Genomic DNA, 22,984 nt, shown 5'->3' with positions numbered 1-22,984 from the left:
ACTCTTCTGAGTTCTCTCTGAGATTCATTTATCTTAAAACAAAGACTGATAACCTTTTCAGATATAATATTTAGTGGTATCCTGTTTCAAGGGGGAAAGACTTTTAAAATATCCTGTAGCACCAAAACCATTCTTTTTCTTAATTTGTCACAGATAATGGATGACATGTTTATGATACACTGATAATAGAATGAAAAAGAGATCATGAAATTTCATCATCTTATTCCACTCCTGGGCCCTACTGGCTTCTTTATGCTAACCAGGTGCCCCAGGGTGAAGTCTCAGAGCAGGGTCAGGCAAGCAAGTCTCCAAACTCTGCATGTTGCATGTATTTATGAGGGTAGGGGAGCATTATGCACAGACCTTCTAACTTTTTTTGTGTGGATGCAGATGAAGCCTAGGCTTCCTTTAAGATACCTGTAAATACTCTGCTCTCACAACTGCTGTGGCCCTGGAGCTGTGGTCAGGGACACAATTTTTATTTATTTTTATTCATACTGAACTGTAGTTGTGTCTACTACAGGGTCTGCCTGTGATCTCTGACAGCTGTTATTCTGCCCCCCTTCCAGTCCAGTGTCTTCATCTTGCGTTGCATTTACCTTTATGGCCTCTCCAGTTGTATTTTCCTCTCCCTTCTCCTCCAAGTAAACCTATTACTGCAGGCCTAGGCCCTAGGGTACATCACCATGTCCCGCAGCCGTAGGGAGGAGGAGGAGAGAAGATCCAGCAGGCAGGAATTGTGCAGCAAGATTGATCTATTTAATTATTTTAAAAACTCTTTTATAGGCTTTTTTCTTCATAGTCTAATTGGACAAGGATCAGCCACCCCTTGGGGGTGATTGGCCAAAATCCTAAAACATCCATTGTCAAAATATTTTTCTACTGTACCATAAACAAGACTTTTCAAGGTTGCAGCTGTTTGGTTGTTTACAGAACTCTGCTACCTCTTCTGTGAGAGAGAAAAGTCTCTCACGGACTTAGAAAATAGCAAGAAAATCCTTGCTAACAGCATTTTTGTATCTACATCCTCAAATTTCAAGGAATGGCTTTTTACAGCTCATTGTGGACAGAAACATACATGCGGCAAACATCAAGTTTATCACGTTCATCTCTTTGCTAGCAGGAAAGAGCTACCTGCACCGTCTCAATGTGCTTCACACAGGCATCCACGGAACTCTCTCACGGCCTACGGAGCCTCAGGTTGCACCAGAGACAGACCTGCGCTATTTTCCACTGCGAGGTAGCTTTTCCTAAGCTATTGGGAATCTCTTGCGGTGGCAGACTGGTACGAGTGCAACAGTTTGACGCAAAAATGTACTTTTGCTGTCTTAGGCCAGCACTGTTCAGTGCCCGACGTGCAGCCCTGGGGTCACCTGTGCTACAGCCTGGGCGGCTCTCGCTGCTCCACTCTGCCCACCCAGGGCAGCCAGCAGCCGGACTTGTGCAGAGCCTCGTATGGCGAGCGGCAGCTGTCACCGACGAGCTGGTTCAAGAACGGCCTTCCCGGGTGTCCCCGAACGTACCGGGGCTGCAGCTCCGCTCCGCACACAGGGTGTTCCCCGAGGACGGGCGGGTGACGGCGGGAGCGGCCCAGCCCCGGCCCCTCCCCGCCGAGGCGCCCCGGGGCCGCCCCGCCGCCCCGCCCGCCCCGCCGCCGCCGCGCCCGGGCCGCTCCCGCCATGCGGCTGTGGGTGCTCCTCAGCCTGCTGCTGCTGCAGGAAGCGCTGCCACACGGTGAGCCGCCGCCCCGACGGGTCCCCCCCTTTGCGAGGCGCCGCGGGCTTCCCTTTCCCAGTCGTACCCGGCGGCCCGACAGTCCCCGGGACAGGAGCGGGAGCCATCACGGGAGGGGGCGGCGGCGGGGCTCCCGTCCCGCTGGGCAGAGGCGGAGGGAAGGCGGGTTGCTGGCATCGTGTGCGGCCAGCAAGTCGCCGAAGCCTTCCGGCGAAAATGTGGGTTCGGGTTTAGGGGAGAGGCGTTCGCGGCAGCCCCGGCTGCTCCTGCCCGCGCTCTTTGGGGTAAAACGTTTGAGTCCGCGTCCAATCCCGTGTGGCGCCTGAGGAGGGACAGCGCTGGACGTGGGACAGTGCAGGACGTGGTGCCCGGATTTATAAAACAACCAAAAAACTTGTTGGTTTTGTGCATCGTTGTTCGATTGATTCGAGCTTGACTGGTAACTCCGCTTCAGGCTGTGAGAAGGTCTTGGTGGGGAAAGGCAAGTTTTTGGGAAGGGGCATTCATAACTAGCTCTTGACTCATGTAGACTTCAACTAGGCAAAAGAGAGGCTCTTTCCCTCTAGAAAAATGTGAATGAACTTATTAATACTTATTCAGTATAAACGATAAAAAAATAATTCCATTGTTTTTCACCATGGAAGGGCTTGGGGATCAAGGCCTGTGTAACCCGCGGGAGGGTTTGTGGAGAAATGGGAGGCAGGCTCTTAGGTGAGTGGTGAAGGCAGCGAAGCATTTACCACAAGTACTTCAGGAGGTCATAAGGAAAACATTCTTGTAAGAACATAAAAAATCCTCTACCCTGAGAGCTGTTAAGCATAAAAAGAATTTGTCAGAGGAGGCTGTAGAGTCTCCAGCCTTTGGGAAAGTCAAAGCTCAACTGGACAAGGCTCAGAGCAGCTGAACAGAGATGGGAAGGGACTCCAGAAGCCTTTTCCAGCCTGGTTTTTCTCATAACTACATGCAGAGGAATTGCACTGTGGATCAGAGTGGTGTGGGAGAGGATTTCTGCTGAAAGATCTGGTCTGTGGGTATACCACATCAAGAAAAGTGTTTTCCATTTGAGAAGTAGACAATAAAAGTATAGAGTAAGAAATGAGTTGTAACTTGGGCAAAAGATTTCCCAAGTCTATTTTTTTGTCAGTTTGTCATGTTTATACTGAGGTTTGACTGAGTGCTTCCCTCTCTGCCATCCAGAAGCTTAGCAATGGGAGAAAGTTATCTGGCATATTTAATAAGAGTTTCTTGTCTAAAGCTAAATGTAGAAGTCCTAATATAGGTATTGTAATTTCAAAATAGTCTTCCTAATTTATCTTATATTAATTTATGAACTAATGAAATATGCCCTTCCAGATTGGCGGTGCGTTTGGATGATTGCCTTTTTGTTCGAAGTTCCACAAATGTTGTGTCCTGCTTGTTCTGATACATTACTTGTAATCACAAAGACTCTTTCCTCACACAGTAATCCCACTGGTTAATTATACTTTATGGTAACCTCACAATTAATTAATTAATTAATTAATTTTAAAAAATTTAATTTATGGTAACCTTGCAATTTATTTTCTTCTCAAGGAAGAATTTATCAGTATTAATTGAGAGTTTTTTCAGTCTCTGATGATGCCAAGATGTAGCATGGGGCCTGCCATGTGGGATGGGTATGTCTGGTTAACAGTGAACCTGATTCCTTTGTACTTGTGGGAGACCTTGCTCCCACTCTGCTTCTCAGATTCTCCAGGCTGACATTTGAAGATCAGGGGCCTAGTCGAGTTATAACCTGTGCAGCTGTGAGACCAGTGGAATGTGCTTGTGTTTGTAGGTGATGTCTCAAATAAAAAATGAATGCTCTTTAGGATTGTATAACTAACACCCATTTTGAAATTGTTTTGTGTGTGACATTTGTGAGAGCAAGGGGCAGACAAACATTAAAGGATGAGACATACTGTGAACCAGGAGCAGAAGTGCTGCATGATGTGTTTCTGTGGCAGGGAGGCATAGTCTCCTGCTTTGGCATGATGAGTTAGCAGGGACCCTGACTGTACTGGTGCAGCTGAAGTAAGTACAGTGCCTCTTAGAACTGACATTAGGAGCTGATCAGAGGTAGAAATGAGGCATTTTCTCAATGAATATTTTTCTAAGTCTTAATTTTATTATATTTTTAATAAGGAGTGCTGTTGTGCTAAAGCAGTGCAACATTAAACAGTGCAACGTTATTACAACAGTGAGGGCTCTGTGCATTCCTCTAGTGAGACGGTAAAATATCCCAAATGTGGCATATTCATGTGCTTGCATAAATGGGCTAGCTGACTTTGTTCCCTTTCTTGGGAAAGTCTTGCAGATTGGATAAGGAAATGGAGGACTCTTGGTGATGGTTTCTGTGTTCCTGGAAGGATTTGATTGTGTGTCCTCTTTACCTTAGGTGATACTGTAGCAGTTAATTTAGTTATCTGGCATAGAAAGACTTAATTCAGCTATGACATAAGATAGGATTGTGGGGCGCAGAAGTGGTGGTGTCAGTAGATATCTGTGCAGACTTATTAAGGGAATGTTGGGAAGGAGCATGGCCACGGCTTGCTTGGAAACTCACCTCTCTGGGAGGTGCAACAGAGGCAGAACCAGGTTTTCTGTGTAGGAAGATAGAATCTCCTCTGATGGTGCTTCCTGAAATGCCCCTGCTGTCACCTGGAGGGAAATACAAGGTCAGGCAGACAAGGGTCTCACTGAGCAGCTGGGAATGTGGTATAGGAGGAAAGTGTTCAGACTCGCTGAACTGCAGAAACATGGAACAGAGGGAGCTTGTGTGGAGAGAAAAAACTTCGTCTTGAGAAAATCAAAACCAGGCTTCTGGCACTTAAAATTGAAAAGCTTTCATAGAGGAGTCTTTAACAGTTTCTTAAAGGCAGAATGTCAGGTGTGGCAGAGCACACAGTATGGGATGAAGCATTTCACAGGGGTGAGGTTGCAGGATCCATGTGCTTTTGAAATAGTGTCAGGATCAATGTTGGCAGAAAGTAGTGGAAATGTCAAAGAGTAGTTTGAACAAATTCAGTAGGGTTCAATGGGGGAAAAAAAAATGAAAAAGGATGGCTGAACCAAAGCTTTGGTGCTGCTACAGACTATTCTGGAAAGTTCAACAAGGAATTGGAGTGGCCAATTTGATGGGAATGCTTATTCAAAAGGCTTATCAGGCCCATTGGTGGATGTGATGGGCACAGTAGTGTGTTGGAATTCCACTAAGATAGAATAGCTTACCCAAGGGAGAAGTGGCAGTACGTGTTGAAGAAAACTTTAGTGTTAAACCTGTTTCCTGGTGGGTTTTGATGGTAGAAGTCATCTGGACTGAAATACCAGCCCTGTGGAGAAGGGTAACTGACCACCCAATGTGTAATGACTGGTCTGCTAAGGATAATCAGAGGGGCAGCAAGGACTGGATAGAAAAGCAAAAGGAAGAATAACTTCCCCTCACATGGGCTGGGTCGCACACATCGGGGTGTGGTGCAGAATGCAGTTGTTTAGATGCCACAGATAGTGATTTAGAGCTGCTACTCAGAGAGCCCCTGAGAAGAGCAGCAATTCTTGACTTGATCTGGAGCAGTACTCAGGTAATTGGATTCAGATGTTGCTGTGGAACAGCCAGACTGTAGTTTTAATATTCTTGCAGGAATAATAAAAGACAAAGAAACCACTGATGTATTTAATTTTGGGAGGGGGAATTACATAAGAGGAGGAGGCACCTTAACTCACATATGGGTTAAATATAAAAACCAGAATAAAGCAGACAAAAAGAGTTTGAGAAACAGCTTAAAAAAGGATAAAACCAGCCATAAATCCTTTTTCTTCTTCAGATGTACTGTGGTGGGGCAGGGAGACATGGCTGCAGAGTTTTATGGCTGGTAGGAATGAGGGATAAGAAAGAGCATCTATAGAAAGTAAAATCTAAAAATTTATCTGTGTGCACTCATGTTCACTATGGAGGTGCTTAGAGACATTTTAATAGGAAATGGTGACATAAGCATAGAAGAAACTTAGAGTGCAATATCCTACAAAGCACTACAACAGCAGACTGAGACAGAATTCTTCTCTATGGGGAGAATCATTAGAGGACATCTCATTAATATGCCAAAGGAATCAGTGTTAGAGAAAATCAGCAACAGAAACTGTTTAAGTGCCATGATTTTATGGTATACACCTGAGGTGTAAGAGAAATTTGAACCTTAAATTGGTGAAGCCTTAACCCAAGTGCATAGCTTGTCACAACTTGGCATCTTTTTCCAGAGAAGGGCAGTGAAGCTGGTGAAGGGTCTCGAGGGTAAGTCTTATGAGGAGCAGCTGAGAGAGCTGGGGTTGCTTAGCCTGCAGAAGAGGAGGCTCAGTGGTGACTTTACCACTCTCTACAACTGCCTGAAAGGAGGTGGTAGCAAGGTGGGGCTTGGCCTCTTCTTCCAGGTAACCAGTGACAGGATGAGAGGACAGAGCCTCAGGCTGGGCCTAGGGAGGTTCAGGTTGGACATTAGGAGGAATTTCTTCACAGTAGATGTGATCCAACATTGGAATGAACTGCCAAGGGAGGTGGTGGAATCACCGTCCCTGGAGGTGTTTAAGTAAAGACTGGATGGCACTTAGTGCTGTGGTATAATTGACATGGTGGTTTTTGGTCAAAGGTTGGACTTGATGATCTCAAAGGTCTTTTCCAACTGAATTGATTCTGCGATATCACTACATACCACTGTATCATATGATATAATTATACCTTTCCAGGGAAGTGGAAATATCCCAGTATTTTACGATATTTGAGGGAGGTAGAGGTACAAAACCAGATATCTGTATTCTGTAAACTGAACTCATGAATAAACAGGCATGAATTGCAGAAAAGTCAGTGTGGTTTTGGCATGACTGCCTTTTTTTTTTTTTTTTCCTTGAGAAGAGTTTTCTGGTTTTCATATCTGCTGAGGTTCTCTGAGGACTTTTTCTAAGAGTTTGGCCATGGATGAATTGGTTGATGTATTTGGATTCCCAAAGGCTTTTATTAAACCTGTTGTAAAAGATTCCTTGGGAACCAAGGTTCTGTGAGACAAGGGAAGACCTCTCACGAAACAATAACTAATAGGAAATAAAGAGTAGGAGTTAGTCTTTTTGCACTATGGATAGAATTGCTTTTATCCAGTTGAATTTAACTGGGATCTTGTAAGGCACATGCTTTTCAGCATGTTTAAGTATCTGTTCAAAGAAAACTTGTCAGTAAAGAGTTGTAGAATGATTTCTCAATTTAGAAAGACTGGGCAGGGAAAATAGGACTTCAGATTTTGTGCTGGTAGATGCTAAGTAACACAAATTGTTCTCCCTTCATATATACCTTGATGAGTTTCTACTTAGGAATTATTAACCAATAGTTCCTACTTAGGAAAGTGATCTTGGAATTACACTTGATTATTTTAAAGAAAGTCACCTCCTAATAGTGCTGTCTTGAAAAGTAATGAGCTGTTCTAGACAGGAAAGAAGACACTATTAATATGTAGAACTTCATTTGAGCATACCTTGAACCTGGTGTACAGTCTGCTTTTGTGTTCTTGTCATCACCCAAATGTGGTGTAGCGGAACTGTTGTAAGATGCAAATTCTTTACAGGAACAATTATACAGAGTAGGACTTGTCAGTCTGGAAAGAATATGAGTCAGAACCACTCAAGTTTTGTAAAAGTGTATGTGCTGGAGAGAATGTTGTTGGTGAAACATGGATATTTATTCATTTAATACAGAAACTATAAGGCCTCTAGTATTTATGTGTAATTTGTGTAATTTTGAAAACTGACCACACAAATTAATGAAGGAAAACACCCAAGGACAATATAATAAAAAAATACAAAAAAGCACCCCAAAAAACAGCCAAGCACAATGAAACGATGACAACTGTGGTTCACAGACTCCTTGAGCTAAAGGTTCTTGGAAGCTTAGGTGAGTAGTATCAAAGGAGCAGAGTTGGTTACCCTGTTCCCTGATGGGCATCTGACACTAGGTGGTGTAAGTGCAAATAATTTTGGCCTGACCCACGGTAGCCTTTCTAATGAAATGCAAGGAAAAAATGCTACAACTTCCTGATTTTTAAATTCGTGCTCACTAGGCACCATGCCTTTAAAAAAAAAATGTGTTGTATATCAGCCTGGACTTGGAGAAGTCAAAGCTGACGTAGTGCAAGGTGTCCTGCTGGGGTTTGAGGAGTGTCCCAGGAGCCATCAGTGGCAATAATCTGGAAGTCCTGCTGTTCATACTGGCAGCCAGTACCAGTTTTAATTCATGCTGCATATACAGCAGGGCTGTTTTTCATTCCAGAGGGAGCTTGTTGATTGATTTGTACAATGAAATACCTCAGTGTTTCCATGTGGAAAACAAGAATTAGCTGTCGGGCACAGCTAGTGGAGTTTCTGGTGTCTAGCAAAAGTAGTTTTAGGCTTGTCTCACCAAAGAATTGTGCTTCCTGATGTCAGTTAAAGTTGGAATTCTTAAATTGCTTAAAAATTTCTTCTAGTATTTGAGACACCTCACTTTTTCTTTCTGTTTTCTTTGTTTGTAAAGGCAACTGTGCTTCCCTGTTGTCTCTAGGAGATAATGAAATTTCTAACTGTTTGTCTCTGAATAAGATTTTGTCTTCATCTGGACTGTCAAAATAAATGGCTCTTATGGAGAAGTGATGACTTAAACAAGTCAACTTCAAGTGACTTAAGTGTCATTTGCATTTCAGTAATTACTGTAAATGAAGAAAACTGCATCACCATCAGTATTTTATAAATTGTAGTGAAGTTCTACATTTGTCAGTTCTTCATGTGTCCCTTATGGTGGCATGGTGTTTGAAGAGGTTATGCAGAACTGATGAGCGCGTGCAATGAATTTGGAGAGCTTGTGTGACATTGAGTACTGCATGGCAGTGCCTGGAGGTAGAAATGACAAAACAGGCTGGAGATAGAAGTGCTGTATTTCTTTCCCTTACCATCTGTAAAGTTTTCATACCTTGCATATTTCTCTGTTTATATAAGTATAGATTTTCCACATGTTGTTGAAAGCTCTTTTTTTTTTTCCTTTTTCCCCAGGAAAATGGGTCATGACAGACTTCAAAAACTTAGGGAAATTAACTCTTACTAAGTTTTATGCATCTTTTCTAGGAAGAACAAAACTTCAGTTACTCTCTGGGATAATAGGGAAGATTTTTTTTTTCCAAAAAGACTATATAAACATTGCCTTGTTTTCTTTATTTTACTAGTTATTGGACAGCCTGCGAAGAGTAAGCGTCCAAAAGAACCTGGGGAAAATAAAATTAAGCCTGTTAACAAGAAACTAAAACCCAAGACTCCCAAAACGAAGGAGAGAGAATCTGCGGACTCCTCTTTGAAGTCCCAGTCCATACTGACACAGGTGATGGATAAAGGTCATTTCCAGAAACCAGCTGCCACTTTAAGCCTGACTGCAGGACAAAGCATAGAACTGCGATGTAAGGGGAGTAATGTTACTTGGAACTACCCTTCATATTTAGACACCTTTAAAGACTCCAGACTCAGGTAAGCTATTTTTCATTTTTTGCAGGAAAAATCCAGAACTTTTTTCCCCCTACTGCTTTCAGCACCACTGGTGTTTTTCTTTGTTTATTTATATTTTTACAATCAAGATGCTCTATCTAATAGTTTTTAGTGTCAGCAAAAAGGATGAGCAACTTTTAGTCATCACCAGTTACAGCCTTGTGATTTGCGCTGTGAGATAGTCTTACAGTATGTGAACTGTATTTCCTTCAGATGAATCTAAAATACAGATGATGTTCACCATTGTGCTCTAACCACAAACAGGGAACACCTTAGGGTTGGTCCAAAGTAAAACACTCAAAATCTGTGAGTCCCTGTTGCTCTACAGGGACCTGCTCCTGTTAGGCTGTACTGGTTGCTAATGTGGCTACCACATGAGGTAGTAAGGTTAATTTCCTGAAGAGACTCAAACCCACATCTCTTAACTAGCAAAAAATACACCAGCCTCCATGCTAAGGAGCAAGTGAGAGTAGTGGTTCAGAGTTGCCTTTGTGTGCAAAAGGGAGTTGCAGGGCTTGTGTTGTGTCAGAGTTTAATGCTGAAGATTGTCACTTTAAATCGAGAAAAGCTTTTTCTTTCATCTAGAGACATGTTAATGAAAACCATATAAAGATATGTTAGAGCAGGAAGAGGAGAGCTCCCTCCTTCTTTTTTGCCCCACTATCTGAGTGTCCTGTTGCTGTGAACATCTTTTCTGAGACTCCATACACTGTTTTCCCTCCTGGTTTTTCAGGATAGTACACATAGCTAAATGTAGATTAAATGTAATAATTTGGTCCTGTATTAGAAAGAGGAGGGGTAAATAAGAAGCTTAAGGATGTCTTCCACAGGCATTTTGCCCTGAGTAGAGTTTGTTTTCACTGGCTGTTTTATGGAGTCAGTGAAGCACTGTGAGTGATACCTGAAGAAATAATTGTATGGAGCTTTTCTTGGATTATTAGGTGAGAAGGGCACAGAGATGAGTCAAGATATCAGCTTCTCTTTTCCTTCTCTTCCTAAGTACAAGTGTGTATGCTCTCTAACTAACTCAGGTTATGTAAATCTCAGTGATCTATTTCACTTACAGGTGTGATGTTACCTTAAAATCACTCCCAGTTAATTAATATTTCAGATACTCCACTTCTCTTTCCCAAGAGGAGTGTTGATGAATGGCAGTTACACGCTGTGATCTCTAGCACATCCTCCTGTAGTTCATGAGCCAGTTCTCTGTGCAATTATTTGCTTGTCCCTTGTTGGCTGAGGAGCTCAAGAACTCCGAGTGCAAGGCTTCTGCCACAGTAAGTTACGGCAGCAAGCCGGTTCCTGCTGTGGGCTTGTCGCAAGAGTATCTCTGAAAAGATCTTGTGGCCGATTTAAACTGCTACTGCTTACTCTTTTGTAGGGAATACTGTTCTATCCAGGTTTCTTTCAGTAGGTGGCGTTTATTAGCTGCCGTACAGACCTGGCGGCCCAGCAAGCCAGAGCCGGATGTGCAAATCAACAGGGAGTGTGTGCATACATGGTGGTGGTTGTCGTTCTCAAGTCTGTCTTAATTTTGTGCACTTGCAAATAGGTTGCTGACATGGTTTGGTCCTGTAGACCTCCACGCCGTGTTATCTGAGTATCAGCATCTGGCATTGAAGAAGGCAGGCCAAGTATTCAGAGTTTTTGGAGAGAAATCTGAATGCTTCTTAATTGGTTATTTGGCTGTCTATTCCTCTCATGCAAAATTAAAGTATTCTCTGTTGATGCATATGTAACAAAATACAAGAAAATGAGATAGTTTGGGAAAACAAAAAAAATACATGTGTCATCATTGTGTAGTTTTCTGTTTTCCAGTTTGAAGGAGTTTGGGATCTTGTTACCTCAGCAATTTACATTTCGGTTCTCAGTCAAGTTAACAGTAGTAATTTAACCATACAACAAAGGCTAGTAACGCCACACAAAACAAAACATTTTGACTGGGTGGATATAACTTGCCTAAGTATATCTTTTCCTTTAGAAGTATGTAAGGCATATACTTAAGGATCTGTATTGAAATATAATAGTCATGACTTTTGAAATAAGTTATTGAAGCAGTAAGGCTGTGTTTGACTAAATCAACAGTTTTGAATGCAAGCAGGAGATCCTAAAATTAACTAGAGAAATTGAAAACCTAGATTAGCAGCAGATTTCAGAGTCACAGAATAGTAATAATTTATGGAGACATTGACCACAGAATCCTGTGCAGTTACATTTTCATCACATTTTTAGGATGGCTTTGGTAATTATCTCAAGGTCTTTGCTGTAGTGCTAATAGGTGCGTATGAATTAAAGTCTGCTCTATAGAATGTGAAATTTGAAATTTGTGTTCTGTGGTTTTAGAAAGCTTTGATGGAGTTTAACTGGAAGTACCATAAAGGTACCATGTACTTAGCTCAGTTGGCAGTGTTCGTAAGTGAACTGGCACCAGAAAAGGTTAGCAAAGGTATGGTCTTTCAAGAGGAGCTTAGATCTTCCTTGTGGCACATGCAAGACCATGCACCAAGCATCAACTGCAATAACCAATTTTAAAAATTTTATTAATATATTACCTTCATTATTTTAAAAGAAAATGATGAATATAGGGCAGAGGGGGAAATTCTTAGCAATAATAACCTATAGCAGAAATTGTTTAATCATCTAGATAGATATATGGCCAGTATCTTCTAACATTTTTTGGGTACTTAAAGACTGAGAATAAGGTAATCCCTTCATTACCAGTTAGTAAGGTGTGGGGCAAAACCCAAGCTAATTAACTGGGCTGGGCTTTTTTACCTTAGATTTCCATGTGGGTCTTGCTGGAGTTGGGGCACGGGTGCAAACCAGAATTGATGGCAGCAGCAGGGGGAAGTGATGGGGCCATGAGGAGGTAATGGAAAATGAAGAAGGAGTGGGTTGGTGTGCCAGAGGAAAAGTGAAGAGGAGGAGGGACAATGGTGACAAAACTGACAATGGTCTCCAGTTGCTGGAGACTAATGACTACAATTCTTCTGTTCATTTTAATGTCCTTACAGAAACAGATGCTCAGGCATCCAATTCCTAGTTTTCCATTAAATAATAGAAGGGATTTGCAAATTCAACTACTGTGGCATTTTGGTTTGCAACTAGTTAAATTTAGCATCAATGTAATGTATTTTCTATGGGTGGTTGCAAGAAGAAGCAGGGATAAAAGCTGGATGTTTTTCCTCCATGCTATGCTTACCACATTTTTAACTCACTCAGATGGTAAGGAGAATACAGCAACCTGGGGGACAATATGCCTTTCCAAAAGAGGAAGATTTTAATTAGAAAAGCCATTTCTCTAGTATTAGTGGCTATGCTTTCATTGAATTTGTCCTTGTAGCCATACTTTACAACCTGGTAAATAAAATATTTTGCTTGCTGTACTAGAAAGTCTCAGTTTTTAATAGGTCTGGAGCTGTTACAGATGCTAAAATTATCATATCTGAGGGAGGGAGAGATGCCGAGTGAAAGGAGGAGGAGGACTCTTTGGCTGCTTCCTGCTGAGATGGAGCAGAAATTCTGCCTTTCCGCTGTTCTAACTGGAGTATGTAACAGTACACACTGAAATAATTTACTTAGCTTTAGAGACTCTAGCATGCCATACAACTCTGGGAGAAAGCTTGAATCATGCAAACGTGCTCCCAGCTCAAGGACACACACAGGCTTGCTTCAGAACTAGCCTGTTATCTGTAATGCTCTCTTCCTTTGTTCAGCACATAAGTACTTCTTGTCTGAAAACTTTGTGTGCTGGCTGAACTGGCCAAAAACATTGATGGCTTTAAGAGGCAGAGGTTGCTCTTGCACCCCCAGTACGGAAGGGCTGGAATGCTGTTTTGTAAGACTGCGAATAACAAATTAATGACTGGAGGCTCACCCAGAAACTGGATCTACAACATCTGAGAGGGATGAAAATAAAAATAAGGGCAGGCACATTTTCCCTTTACTAAAGCTTTATAGCAGAAAGCTGCTCTAGATGAAGGCAGTGTGACTTCACACAGTTTCTGTGCTGCTTGATTGGAGCATGGGTCTCTCCCCTGCCAAAGACCAGCTGCGTTTAACTTTGTCTGATAAGAGAACTCACATGAAATGGAGCTGCTTTAATGGAAGAAGCTGGGGCAAACAGCTGGACATGCATCACATGTACATTCTTGTGAGCAGAGGGTGTCTGGACAGGAGCACTCTCACAAAAATTGAGGAAACTGGATGTTTTAGGGGGCAAAATTAGACTGAAATTAGACTGCTTTCACTGAATGCAGACTCCCACAGGCTTAGTGGGACATCTGTTGTGCTCATGTGTATAACTGAATTTAATTTTGCTGCTTGTGCTTTGAAGTCTGAAAGCTAAGGATTTTTTTGTTGTGTAAAACAGTGAGATGTTACGTTCCTGTCCTAGTAAGCATATATTTGAGATAAGCTCTCTTTTGTTGGTATGAATGCAGCTGCTGGAGAAGAGTTTGGTAAATGCTCTTTGAGTGATGCTATGTATACTGTCTTTATATATATATGTATATATGTATGTGTATTTTAGCTTCTAAATGTGGCGCAGTGTTCTGGCAAAAATCTTCTGAACTGTAAATATCTACAGTTTAATAAGATAAATGTATGGAATAAGATTTTGGGCTACTTTTCTAGTTTCTTTAAACAGTCTGGTAATGTTGGCGTATACAACATTTTTACTTTGTGACATCTACAACACAGGAAAATTTTGGCTTCTGTGTCAGACTTCCCAGCATTTAAAATATTAATGAAATAATAAATTGTCCTGGAAATATTGGTCAGCTGTTGGATTTACCATTTGTAATTTACTTTATATGGCCTGTTTTGTCTGCTTAATATGGTCATATCTCAAGTTTCAACACTTCCACTCTCAGTTGCCAGGTTTTGTTAGTGCATGTTTGTGGATGACTACCTTGCTAGGTTATTTCCATTGATTACTGGATAGCTTGTTCTCAGTTAAGAAGAACACACTGTACAATAATTAATTAACTCTGACCTTATTTTTCTATCTATTAGAATTTCAAGCTATAGCTCAGTGTCTGCATTAGTGATTGGAGGCAAAAGTGTTCTGGCATAATGGTTTCTCTGTATTGTTGACATTTAGTACTTGGTCCTTGGAAAACATTTTATTCTGAGGTAGTCATATAGCCTGTGAAAGGTGAACTGTGAAACTAAAGAGTAATAATACAGACTAGGACATGTTTTGGATTTATCTTTTCTTCCTGTTGTTCTCTTGCACAAATAGGAATCGCTCAAACATTATCCAAAAACTGAAGATAATTTATAATGTAAGGTAGTGTATTTATTAAAAATGGAGAGGCTACTGCACCATAATTACATTATTCTAAAAAGTGGAATCAGACAAGGTTGTGTAGGACAAGTGCATTAGTGGATAGGAAACATGATTTGCCTGTTTATTGAGGCAGGCCTCAAAACTGCCCTGTGGTGGATCCATGTACTAACGGTGTCTGAGGGCTTAAATGGAAAAGGTCCTTCTCAGTTATCTCTGTTTGAGGTGTGTATTTGGTGTGCTTTTATCTCTAAGCTGCTGGTCTGACTGAAGGCTGAATGTTGGGTTACGTGAATTGCTGCTTGTGATGGCTGGTAGTTGTGCAGACTGCTAGCAGAACACCTGGGGAGTCAGAACTTTTGGGAAGCACATGCAGCTGAAGTGGCAGCCTTGGTTTACACAGTTATTCTGCCTGCAATGGAGAGTTAAGGAAAACAGAGCATTTAGAGAACACAGCACTCACAGGCATGTTTATAGTACTGCTGTTACTCAGTGATGAGGTGTTTTAGAGGATAAAAATTTCTTCAAAGTTGCTAATCCCAAAAAGAAGTGATTCAGTTGGGTATCTGCCTCACAGAATAACTGCCACATTAATAAGTATTAGGAGGATAATAAATATTAAAAAAACCCACAGTTGAATGAGTATGAGAGCTGTTCATATTTCATGCAAGCTGTGTATTTGTCCAAATCCCATTTAAAACAGTAAAAAGAAGTTTATTATCAAATGCCTAAACTTGGATAAATCATTCCTGACTTGGTTAGAAAAGAAATTACCTTGTAACTCAATGTCTCTCAAAGGAAAGAGGGAACCCTTCATGACCTTGATGCACAACCATGAAAGGCAGTGGTTGAAAAGAACGTTTTTAAGGGTCAGAGCAGCAGCAGAGTACATCACTACTGGCACATGGCTGTGCTGACAGGGTTCCCTGAGAATTGGTACTCTCGGGCCATTGCTTTTGCAATCCATCAAAAGTCAACCCAGCAGACTGCCAACCACAACACCATCTGTCTGCCAGAAAGAGCCAGGAAAGTAAACCTTAAAATATATAGAAAAAAGAAGAAGATGATACTAGCTGCTGTGTTTCGTAAGATAGGACCTTTACCCCTTAGAAAAATTGTCAGTATCTATGTATATGTCTACATGTTTATAAATATTTGCACATTTACAAATGTCAATCCACTGAGAGAGGTGCCTGGGAAATTCAGGAGAAGAAAAGAAAAAAAAAAGCAAATGAAGTCTGAAATAATCACACAGGCTGAATTTTGTGTAGTTACATGATGGCAGTGCCACTACACCTCCAGCTGTTCTCAGGGTCATGCTCTAAAATAGCCGAGGGATGAGGAGGAAACTCCAGTGAGGTGACTTAGAGCAGAGGCGTAGGTGATGCAAAATGATTTAACTTGCAGGACAAATCCAAGCTGAGATGGCAGCTCTTTGCAAGTGGAAACTTTGACCAGTATGTTAAAGATTGGTAAAGCATTCACACTGACAGCAGGCACAAATTATTAAACAAACTTTCTGTAGAGTATCTGCTACTATCTACTTGTGAATTATCTTTGTTAGATACTATCAAAGCACTGCTACAGTATTTAAAAAGGACTGAGATGCATGTGGGTTGCCTTGTAGAATGAAGGAAAGGGCTGTACATGGACAAACTGGGACAAAACATAGATGAACATATTGCCTAGAACGGTTGCAGCCCATTTTCAAAACGGAGACTTGAAGGACTCCAAAAATGAACTGTACAAGACAAAAGCTTGCAAGCTCTCATATGTAGTTAAAATCAATAAAACTACTCACGTAAACAGTCTCTGCTGGAGCAAAAGGGGAATTTACAACAGAGCTCTGAAAGTGAAAAGTGGGTCAGTTTTACAGAGAAGGAATAAAAAAACCAGAAGTGGAAATGAGCTGACAGAAATGAACAAGGAAATACATCTGTTTTTATTTTTCCACAGCATAAAGCAGCTTGACAGGTATAGTCAGCTGATCCTTGCAAACTCCACGGCAGCAGACACAGGTGAATACAGCTGCTGGCTTCAGCTGTGCAATGGCAACAAATGCAGGAAGGATGAGACCAAAACAGGGTCAACGTACATCTTTTTCACAGGTAATTCACTGACTGGGGGATTATTAATGGTAAGACAGGAAGAAAGCTACATCAGTGGTTTCACTGTTGAGATTTTACTCCCACAGTTTTCATCTATTTTTAGTGGACGTTAAGGAAGACAGTGCTGGTGGGCAGAAAATTACTTGCTTTGTGTGATTTTTTGAGTCCATTTTCCCTGTAGATTATGTGAAATGTGTACCCAGAGTAATGCATAATGTAATGAAAAGCACAAACCTTAGAAAATAATAACACACTTCTGAGGATTTTCTACGAAACGAATAAAAAATGTTTTAATTCTTGAAAACATGTCTTGATAAAGAAAATAAATCTGTGCAGAAGATTCATTTTGTCACGGCATTCAGATGGCCCCATGGACTCTCACCCATTGCCACTTTATTCCAGTTACGTGCACTGCCTTAAAGATCTTGACCTTGCTGACCTTGGTAAGGCCACAGTTTCTCTGAGGAGTCATTATAGCATGTTAAGAGGCAAAACACTCTTCAAGTACGTGTGATGTCCCCCAGAGCCTGTGCACAGTTTGCTGCTACTTGGTACAACAGAGCTGAAATCAAATGATTCATTTTTTCTTCTGGAAACCATTCTGAATAGTAAAACAACCTTTGATGCCTCACTAGAGCCAAAGTATTCGTGGCAAGAAAATGTTTTAGTACAAAATGTTGAGATAGGATTGTTTGCACTACATTTTGGAGCTAAATTGGACCATGAGACAGAAGTGCTTAATGATTTTAGGATACATTCCTTTAGAAAGGCTGGAATAAACTTCTCATCAAGTTATTATGTAAATGTTCATACTAGAAAGAGGAATTTCAGATTTATATTTCCAAGAAGCATGCCAATTATGGAAATATTCCTTAACTGCAATTCTAAAGGCACTAAATGTTTCATCTATTTAGGACAGTAAATCAAATATTTTGCCTAAAAGCATAGGTATAAAAAGTCTGTAGCTTCAAAGGTATCTTTTTCTAGTAGTCCTTATCTTACCAGTGGTGATGGGATCCAGATAAGTATTTGGAAGCTTACTAAAAGACATTCCAAAGATTTTCTTAAGATTAAAAAAATACTTCATTTTTAGTTTCAATTTAATGTTTTTTAATGCAAGCAATATTCTTTTTTCTTTCGTGGTGCATATTAAAAATTAAGCCAAAGCTTTTTGTTTTAAATGTTGCTCACAGCTATTTTCTCTCGTCAAATGTACTTTTCTTTCTCTTAAACCAAAATGTAAATATTTCTGTAATTATGTCAACTCTTCTGCACAGACAAAGAGGAACTTTTCGTACCTACTCCCAGTTACTTTGAGATTGTCTACCTGAACCCAGATAAACCTGCAGTCATCCCATGCCGTGTTACTACTCCTTCAGCAAAAGTGACTCTACACAGGGAATTTCCAGCAGAAGAAATTGAAATAGATGGAACTGGTATTATTTATGATGCAAAGAAGGGTTTTGTCTTCCAGCACCCTACTCCTGATCATAAAGGTATTGTCTACTGCAAAGCAGAATCACAGGGAGCACCTCAGATTTCCATCAAATATCACCTACTGTATGTGGAAGGTAAAGTGCGGTTTTCTCTATGCTTAAATTGACTCTTCTGCTGACATTAAGAAAATAATTTTTAAAAAGTAAAGTAAGTAATGCAATCAGAGTTTGAAAATCTTGATCAAAAGTATATGTGATAAAACATTTATCAGGTTTAAAATCAAGCAAGTTTCCCAGTTTAGAGGGGAAAGTTGCAGGTGTAAAACACCTGTTGCATTAAGCAAACTGAGTCAAAAATTGACTCTGAATTTTATCAGTGTATTTAACTTTAGCAGCTAATTTTCTGTTTCTAAACACTATCTTTGTCTCAGTTCCCAAGGGCCCGCCCTCAGCCACAATTGCCGTGTCATCCAGTAGAGCCGGACTCAGTGACAGAGTTCATGTTGTCTGCACAGTCCTGGGGGAGCCAGATGTGGATGTGAACTTCGGGTGGCAGTACCCAGGGCAAGAGGTAAGAGGTGTATGCCCTGCCTGAAATGGTTTGTTCTTCACAAAGGCAGCACTTTGAATGCTCTTGCCAGTTCAGGCATGCTGGCAGGAGAAGGCAGCATATCCCCTTTGAACTTCAGCCTCTCTTTCCCTGAGAATCTAGAAGTAGCACAGGGATGAAGCTGGAGAGCTCTACCCCTGTTAGTAAAGATCAAATTCAGCAAAGCTCACTCCTCCCTCAGATTTCTGTTCCAGTGATACTTGGCCTCTGGCAGCATTTCCAAAAAAAGCCTCAGACAAGGTCAAAGCCAACCAGCATCAGGAGGCTGTTCTAGGGCAAACCACAAGGCCCACTGATGCGTCTGCATTTGACATTCCTTCCTTCTCCACAGCTTGGGTGCATGAATCATCCCAGCACAGAACTTTTAAGCTTGCCCATATCCAGAAGCAGAGTGTGCTTCTGCCCAGCCTCAACTGAAAGAATCCACAGGAAACCCAGAGTGAATCCATGGTGTCTTTCTTGCACAAAATAAGATATATCTGACTAGCATCATTGAGCGTCCCTTTTCTTTTCCCACTAACCACCTTCACCTGTTACAGCAGAGCTCATTTCTTCATCAGCCTCATCCCTATTGCTGTTTATCCTAAGCAGACAAGGAGCAGAGGAAGGATTGCTGGAGGATGGAACCCTTCACCAGGGAAAAGGGATCTTCTATGACTGGAGGGTTGGCATTGCATCCTATTTGCCCACTCTTCTGGTGCTGGGTTGTCAAAGGACAGTGTGGAGCTTGCTAGTGAGATTCTTTTATCAGCACTGGTGTCCTTGGGAGAGCAGAGAAGTAAGTAATTTAACGGCAGAGATAATTGCTTAAATGAGTGATTTGAGTTCAGTGCTTACTAGGCCTCAGGAAATGCAAGTCTACTGCAGAAGTTTGCAGTAGCCATTCAGACAGGAAGGTGTGTGTGTCCTCAGGGGGACAACAGTGAGAGAGCAAGTAAACACAAAAGGGATTTGAACTGCTGGTGAGAGCACTGGGAGTGTAGAACCAGCTCCTTGCTTAGATGTTAGTTTGTCCTTTCACTCCCTCTATCCCCCTCCAGCCATCCTTTTCTGGAAGGGAAGAAATGCCCCTGCTTGATCACATTAGCTTTGTTGATTGATAGGGTTTTCCATTTTTTGTCTTGTGTTGTTTTTTTTGGTTTCTTTTGTTCAGCTTCCCTTGATATCTGTTTATTAGACTGTAATAACTGACTGGACAAACCCCATTTTTGTCTTTTGTAACTAACTGTAATTACTAAGAACAATTAAAGGAATTAAATTCTAGACTCAGCTTGGCCTTCCAAAAGTGTGTATCTCATTAGAATCCACCCTAGTTTTTCATCTTTCCCAGGCTGCCCCCAGCCTGGTTTGCTGGCTATTATTGGCCCAGCTGCTCCCAGTGGTTTTACAGCACCTGATGCATGCTGGCATGTACACGTTTACACCTCTAGCACTGAATATAAACAGCTAAAGCATGCAGATTATCTCCCTTGTTTGCTATGGATACTAGAGCTTCAGTGCAGGGCACATGCGCAATTAGCAGAGGACACCCTCTCACTGCACCCACCTACGGGCGTGAGAGAGGCTTTGGCCTGTGGCCTGAATCTGCCCTGGAAAAGGCTGATGTGCTTATCCACTGGAATAAACAATCTCAGCTCCAGCTGTGCCTGGGGATAGGGAGGGGAGAGTTGTGTTTGGGTTTCTGCCCCAACAAAAGGATGAAGTAAATGTCAGAGTAGAAGCACAGTGTGCTTTGTTGGAGACTTTAACATTTATTGAGAATGTTCACATACTGCAAAGGAAAAAGGGGGTGGAGGGAGAAGAGACAGGACCATCAGTGTTGCTGGTCATACAGACCTTTCATGCAAGAAAAAGGACCGACATGGTTCTAAGATTCACTGGATGTTTCCATTCGTGCTGCTGCTTTCAGTGCTGGGAGCTCAGTGATAGTTTGTCCCACCCCACGCCACCCAGCAGCTGGGCTCTCCCCTACTGCTCGATTCCTGAGCAGAAGCAGCAGATTAATCCCTGCCTTGCTCCTAGGTACGCTGCATTGTGGAGACCCTTATTTCATCTCTGTAGTCACTAACCTCTCCCTCTTCTTTTTTTCCACTCAGTTTTTTTTTTCTCTTGTTTTCCCTTGCCACTCCCTGACAATTGCATTTGCTCTTCACCTGCTGTGAATGCATACAGATCCACCCTTAATCTGATTCTGTGCAACAGGCTTCAAAGCAGAAGGCAAGTAGTTGGAGGAAAAATGGACTAGCAAGAGCCCAACCATGCAAACAGGGTCCACCTTGCACAGCCTTTACATTCACTTTCAGTAGGGTCAAGGAAGTTCCACTTGCTATATTTAAGAACTAACTTAGACTTGAATAAAGTGTGCAATAGTACTTGATTGCAGGTAGCACTTAATTTTGAGGCTTGGAACAGGAGGTAGTGCTTTGCTAAGTGGCTTAATTACTTTTAAAAGTTTAAGAATTTCTATGAAATTTACAGCCAAGAATTTTTATATGTTTTTTTAAAGCTGGTACGGCATTCCCTGACTGCACTGTGACTCAACCCTAAATTCAGAAGACTGGCAGCTGCCTTTGTACTGGTCATTTTGCAAGTGTGAGATTGTAGCTTTGACTCTGCTTAAGTGTCTAACTTACCCTTTTGCTACATTTAGCTTAAGCCTTGTAGCATTCATATTGGTAAATGGATAATCCATCCATTTCATGAAGCAAGGGAAGACTCTTTCCAAGCAGAAACCTTTCACAGTTTTATCCCAGTTACTGGTATAGCAGAAGCCAGTGTGCTTAAAGCTGCTGACTAGCAGCTGATGGATTTTGGAAGAAAAGAGACTGCCTTAGTCTATCTGTGGGCCAATTTCTCTTACCCAGTATTTTGTGACCTTCTGAGGTGCCAGGCAGAGTGACCTTATAACCAGTCCGTTAGGGAACTATCTTACAGAACTAAAAAAAACAAAAAAACAAAAAAACAACCAAAACACCTTTTATTTAATAACAAAAAACCCCCCCAAAAAGCGGGTTTTTTTGATCTAAACGGCAGGTGTATGTGTCTTTTTGGCTTTGAAGTTACATATACATTTTGGAAAGCAGAATGTGAGGATTAACTTAGAAGTATTTGAGAATTGTTAGTCTGTATGTTTTCTAATATAGTGTTTTCTAAAACTAGAGGAAGAATTAGTTCTCAACATGTGATTTACAGCTATTTGCTGTGCTAAAAGAGAACTAAAATTCAGTCAGCTACCTCTGACTGAAGGCATGCCACTGCTGCCTTTTTTTTGAGACATGCTGAAAGTCTGAAAATGAGCTCACACATCTATCCTGGCACCTCCCCCAGGAGACCTCACCTATTTGATGAGGTACCCAAATGCAGCCTTCGTAAGTGGCCTAAAACTGAGCTTACGCACAGGCTCCAGGCAGAGCTTTGGCAAGCTCATCTCTGATCTAAAGATACACAGTGCCTGTGCTTGAAGAGCCACTGTATTATCCTTATTTGGCATAGCTTATTGGTACATCAATATTTAATGCAGGAATGTTGCTGCAACTGCCAGACACCTTCAGTTCTCTCACTTAGGGCTGACTTTCGGATACAGGCTCCTACTCTCCAACCTCTTGCTTCAGGGTGATAGGGTGGTGTCACTCAATACACTTTTCAGAATCACCTGTTTTATGTGGGTGGGTTGTGTTTTGTTTTGTTTTTAAACAGTCTGAGAGGCCTGTGATTATTCAAAACTTCTGGAGACTGATAAACAGAGGAATTGGACATACTACAAGAATCTCAAAGAGTGTTCTTCTTGTTGAGGATTTTGAAGACATAGATGTGGGAAACTATGTTTGTATAGCTCAGAACCTACAAGGAGAAACAACAGTAGCTACCAAAGTTGAACTGAAGTGATAGGCAAGACTTCTGGACATGGACTGACCTGTATGTTATCTGACATTATAGCCATTAATTTTCTTTATTGATGTTTAAATGAAGCTTCTCTCTCACTGTTTCTTTTCTATGTCAGTGCATGCCATGTTGACCAGCTCGACAGGTCACAACAAAGTTCCCTATGTCCAGCAGTAGTGAGTTGTGAGTTAATGAAACTACTGTGAAGCATTAAAGTTTGAGTCTCAACATGCATAGGGTGTGCGCATATTTAGAAGCTCTTTGGGCTTTCCTTTGCATGTGGTCTTTTCCCTCAGACTCTTGCATGAGGTCAACCCGCTGTGTGGAACGTGCAATTTTAACATTACCAGTACTGTACATGTTT

At 41.5% G+C, this 22,984-nt stretch overlaps 1 protein-coding gene across 1 annotated transcript; it reads left to right on the top strand.

Annotated features, from left to right (window-relative positions):
• Positions 1-1,679: 1,679 nt before the first annotated feature.
• Positions 1,680-22,963, top strand: PDGFRL (platelet derived growth factor receptor like; the record flags this gene model as incomplete). Its single annotated transcript, XM_082282306.1, has 6 exons — positions 1,680-1,734; positions 8,982-9,276; positions 16,541-16,692; positions 17,970-18,263; positions 18,560-18,699; positions 22,435-22,963. The coding sequence occupies 6 exons, from the start codon at positions 1,680-1,682 to the stop codon at positions 22,621-22,623; spliced, it is 1,125 nt and encodes a 374-aa protein (XP_082138432.1). The 3' UTR covers positions 22,624-22,963.
• Positions 22,964-22,984: the final 21 nt, after the last annotated feature.

The sequence above is a fragment of the Coloeus monedula genome, assembly GCF_965178545.1.
Source record: "Coloeus monedula genome assembly, chromosome: 5".
Lineage (NCBI taxonomy): Eukaryota > Metazoa > Chordata > Aves > Passeriformes > Corvidae > Coloeus > Coloeus monedula.
This window is presented reverse-complemented; position numbering and strand designations above follow the sequence as displayed.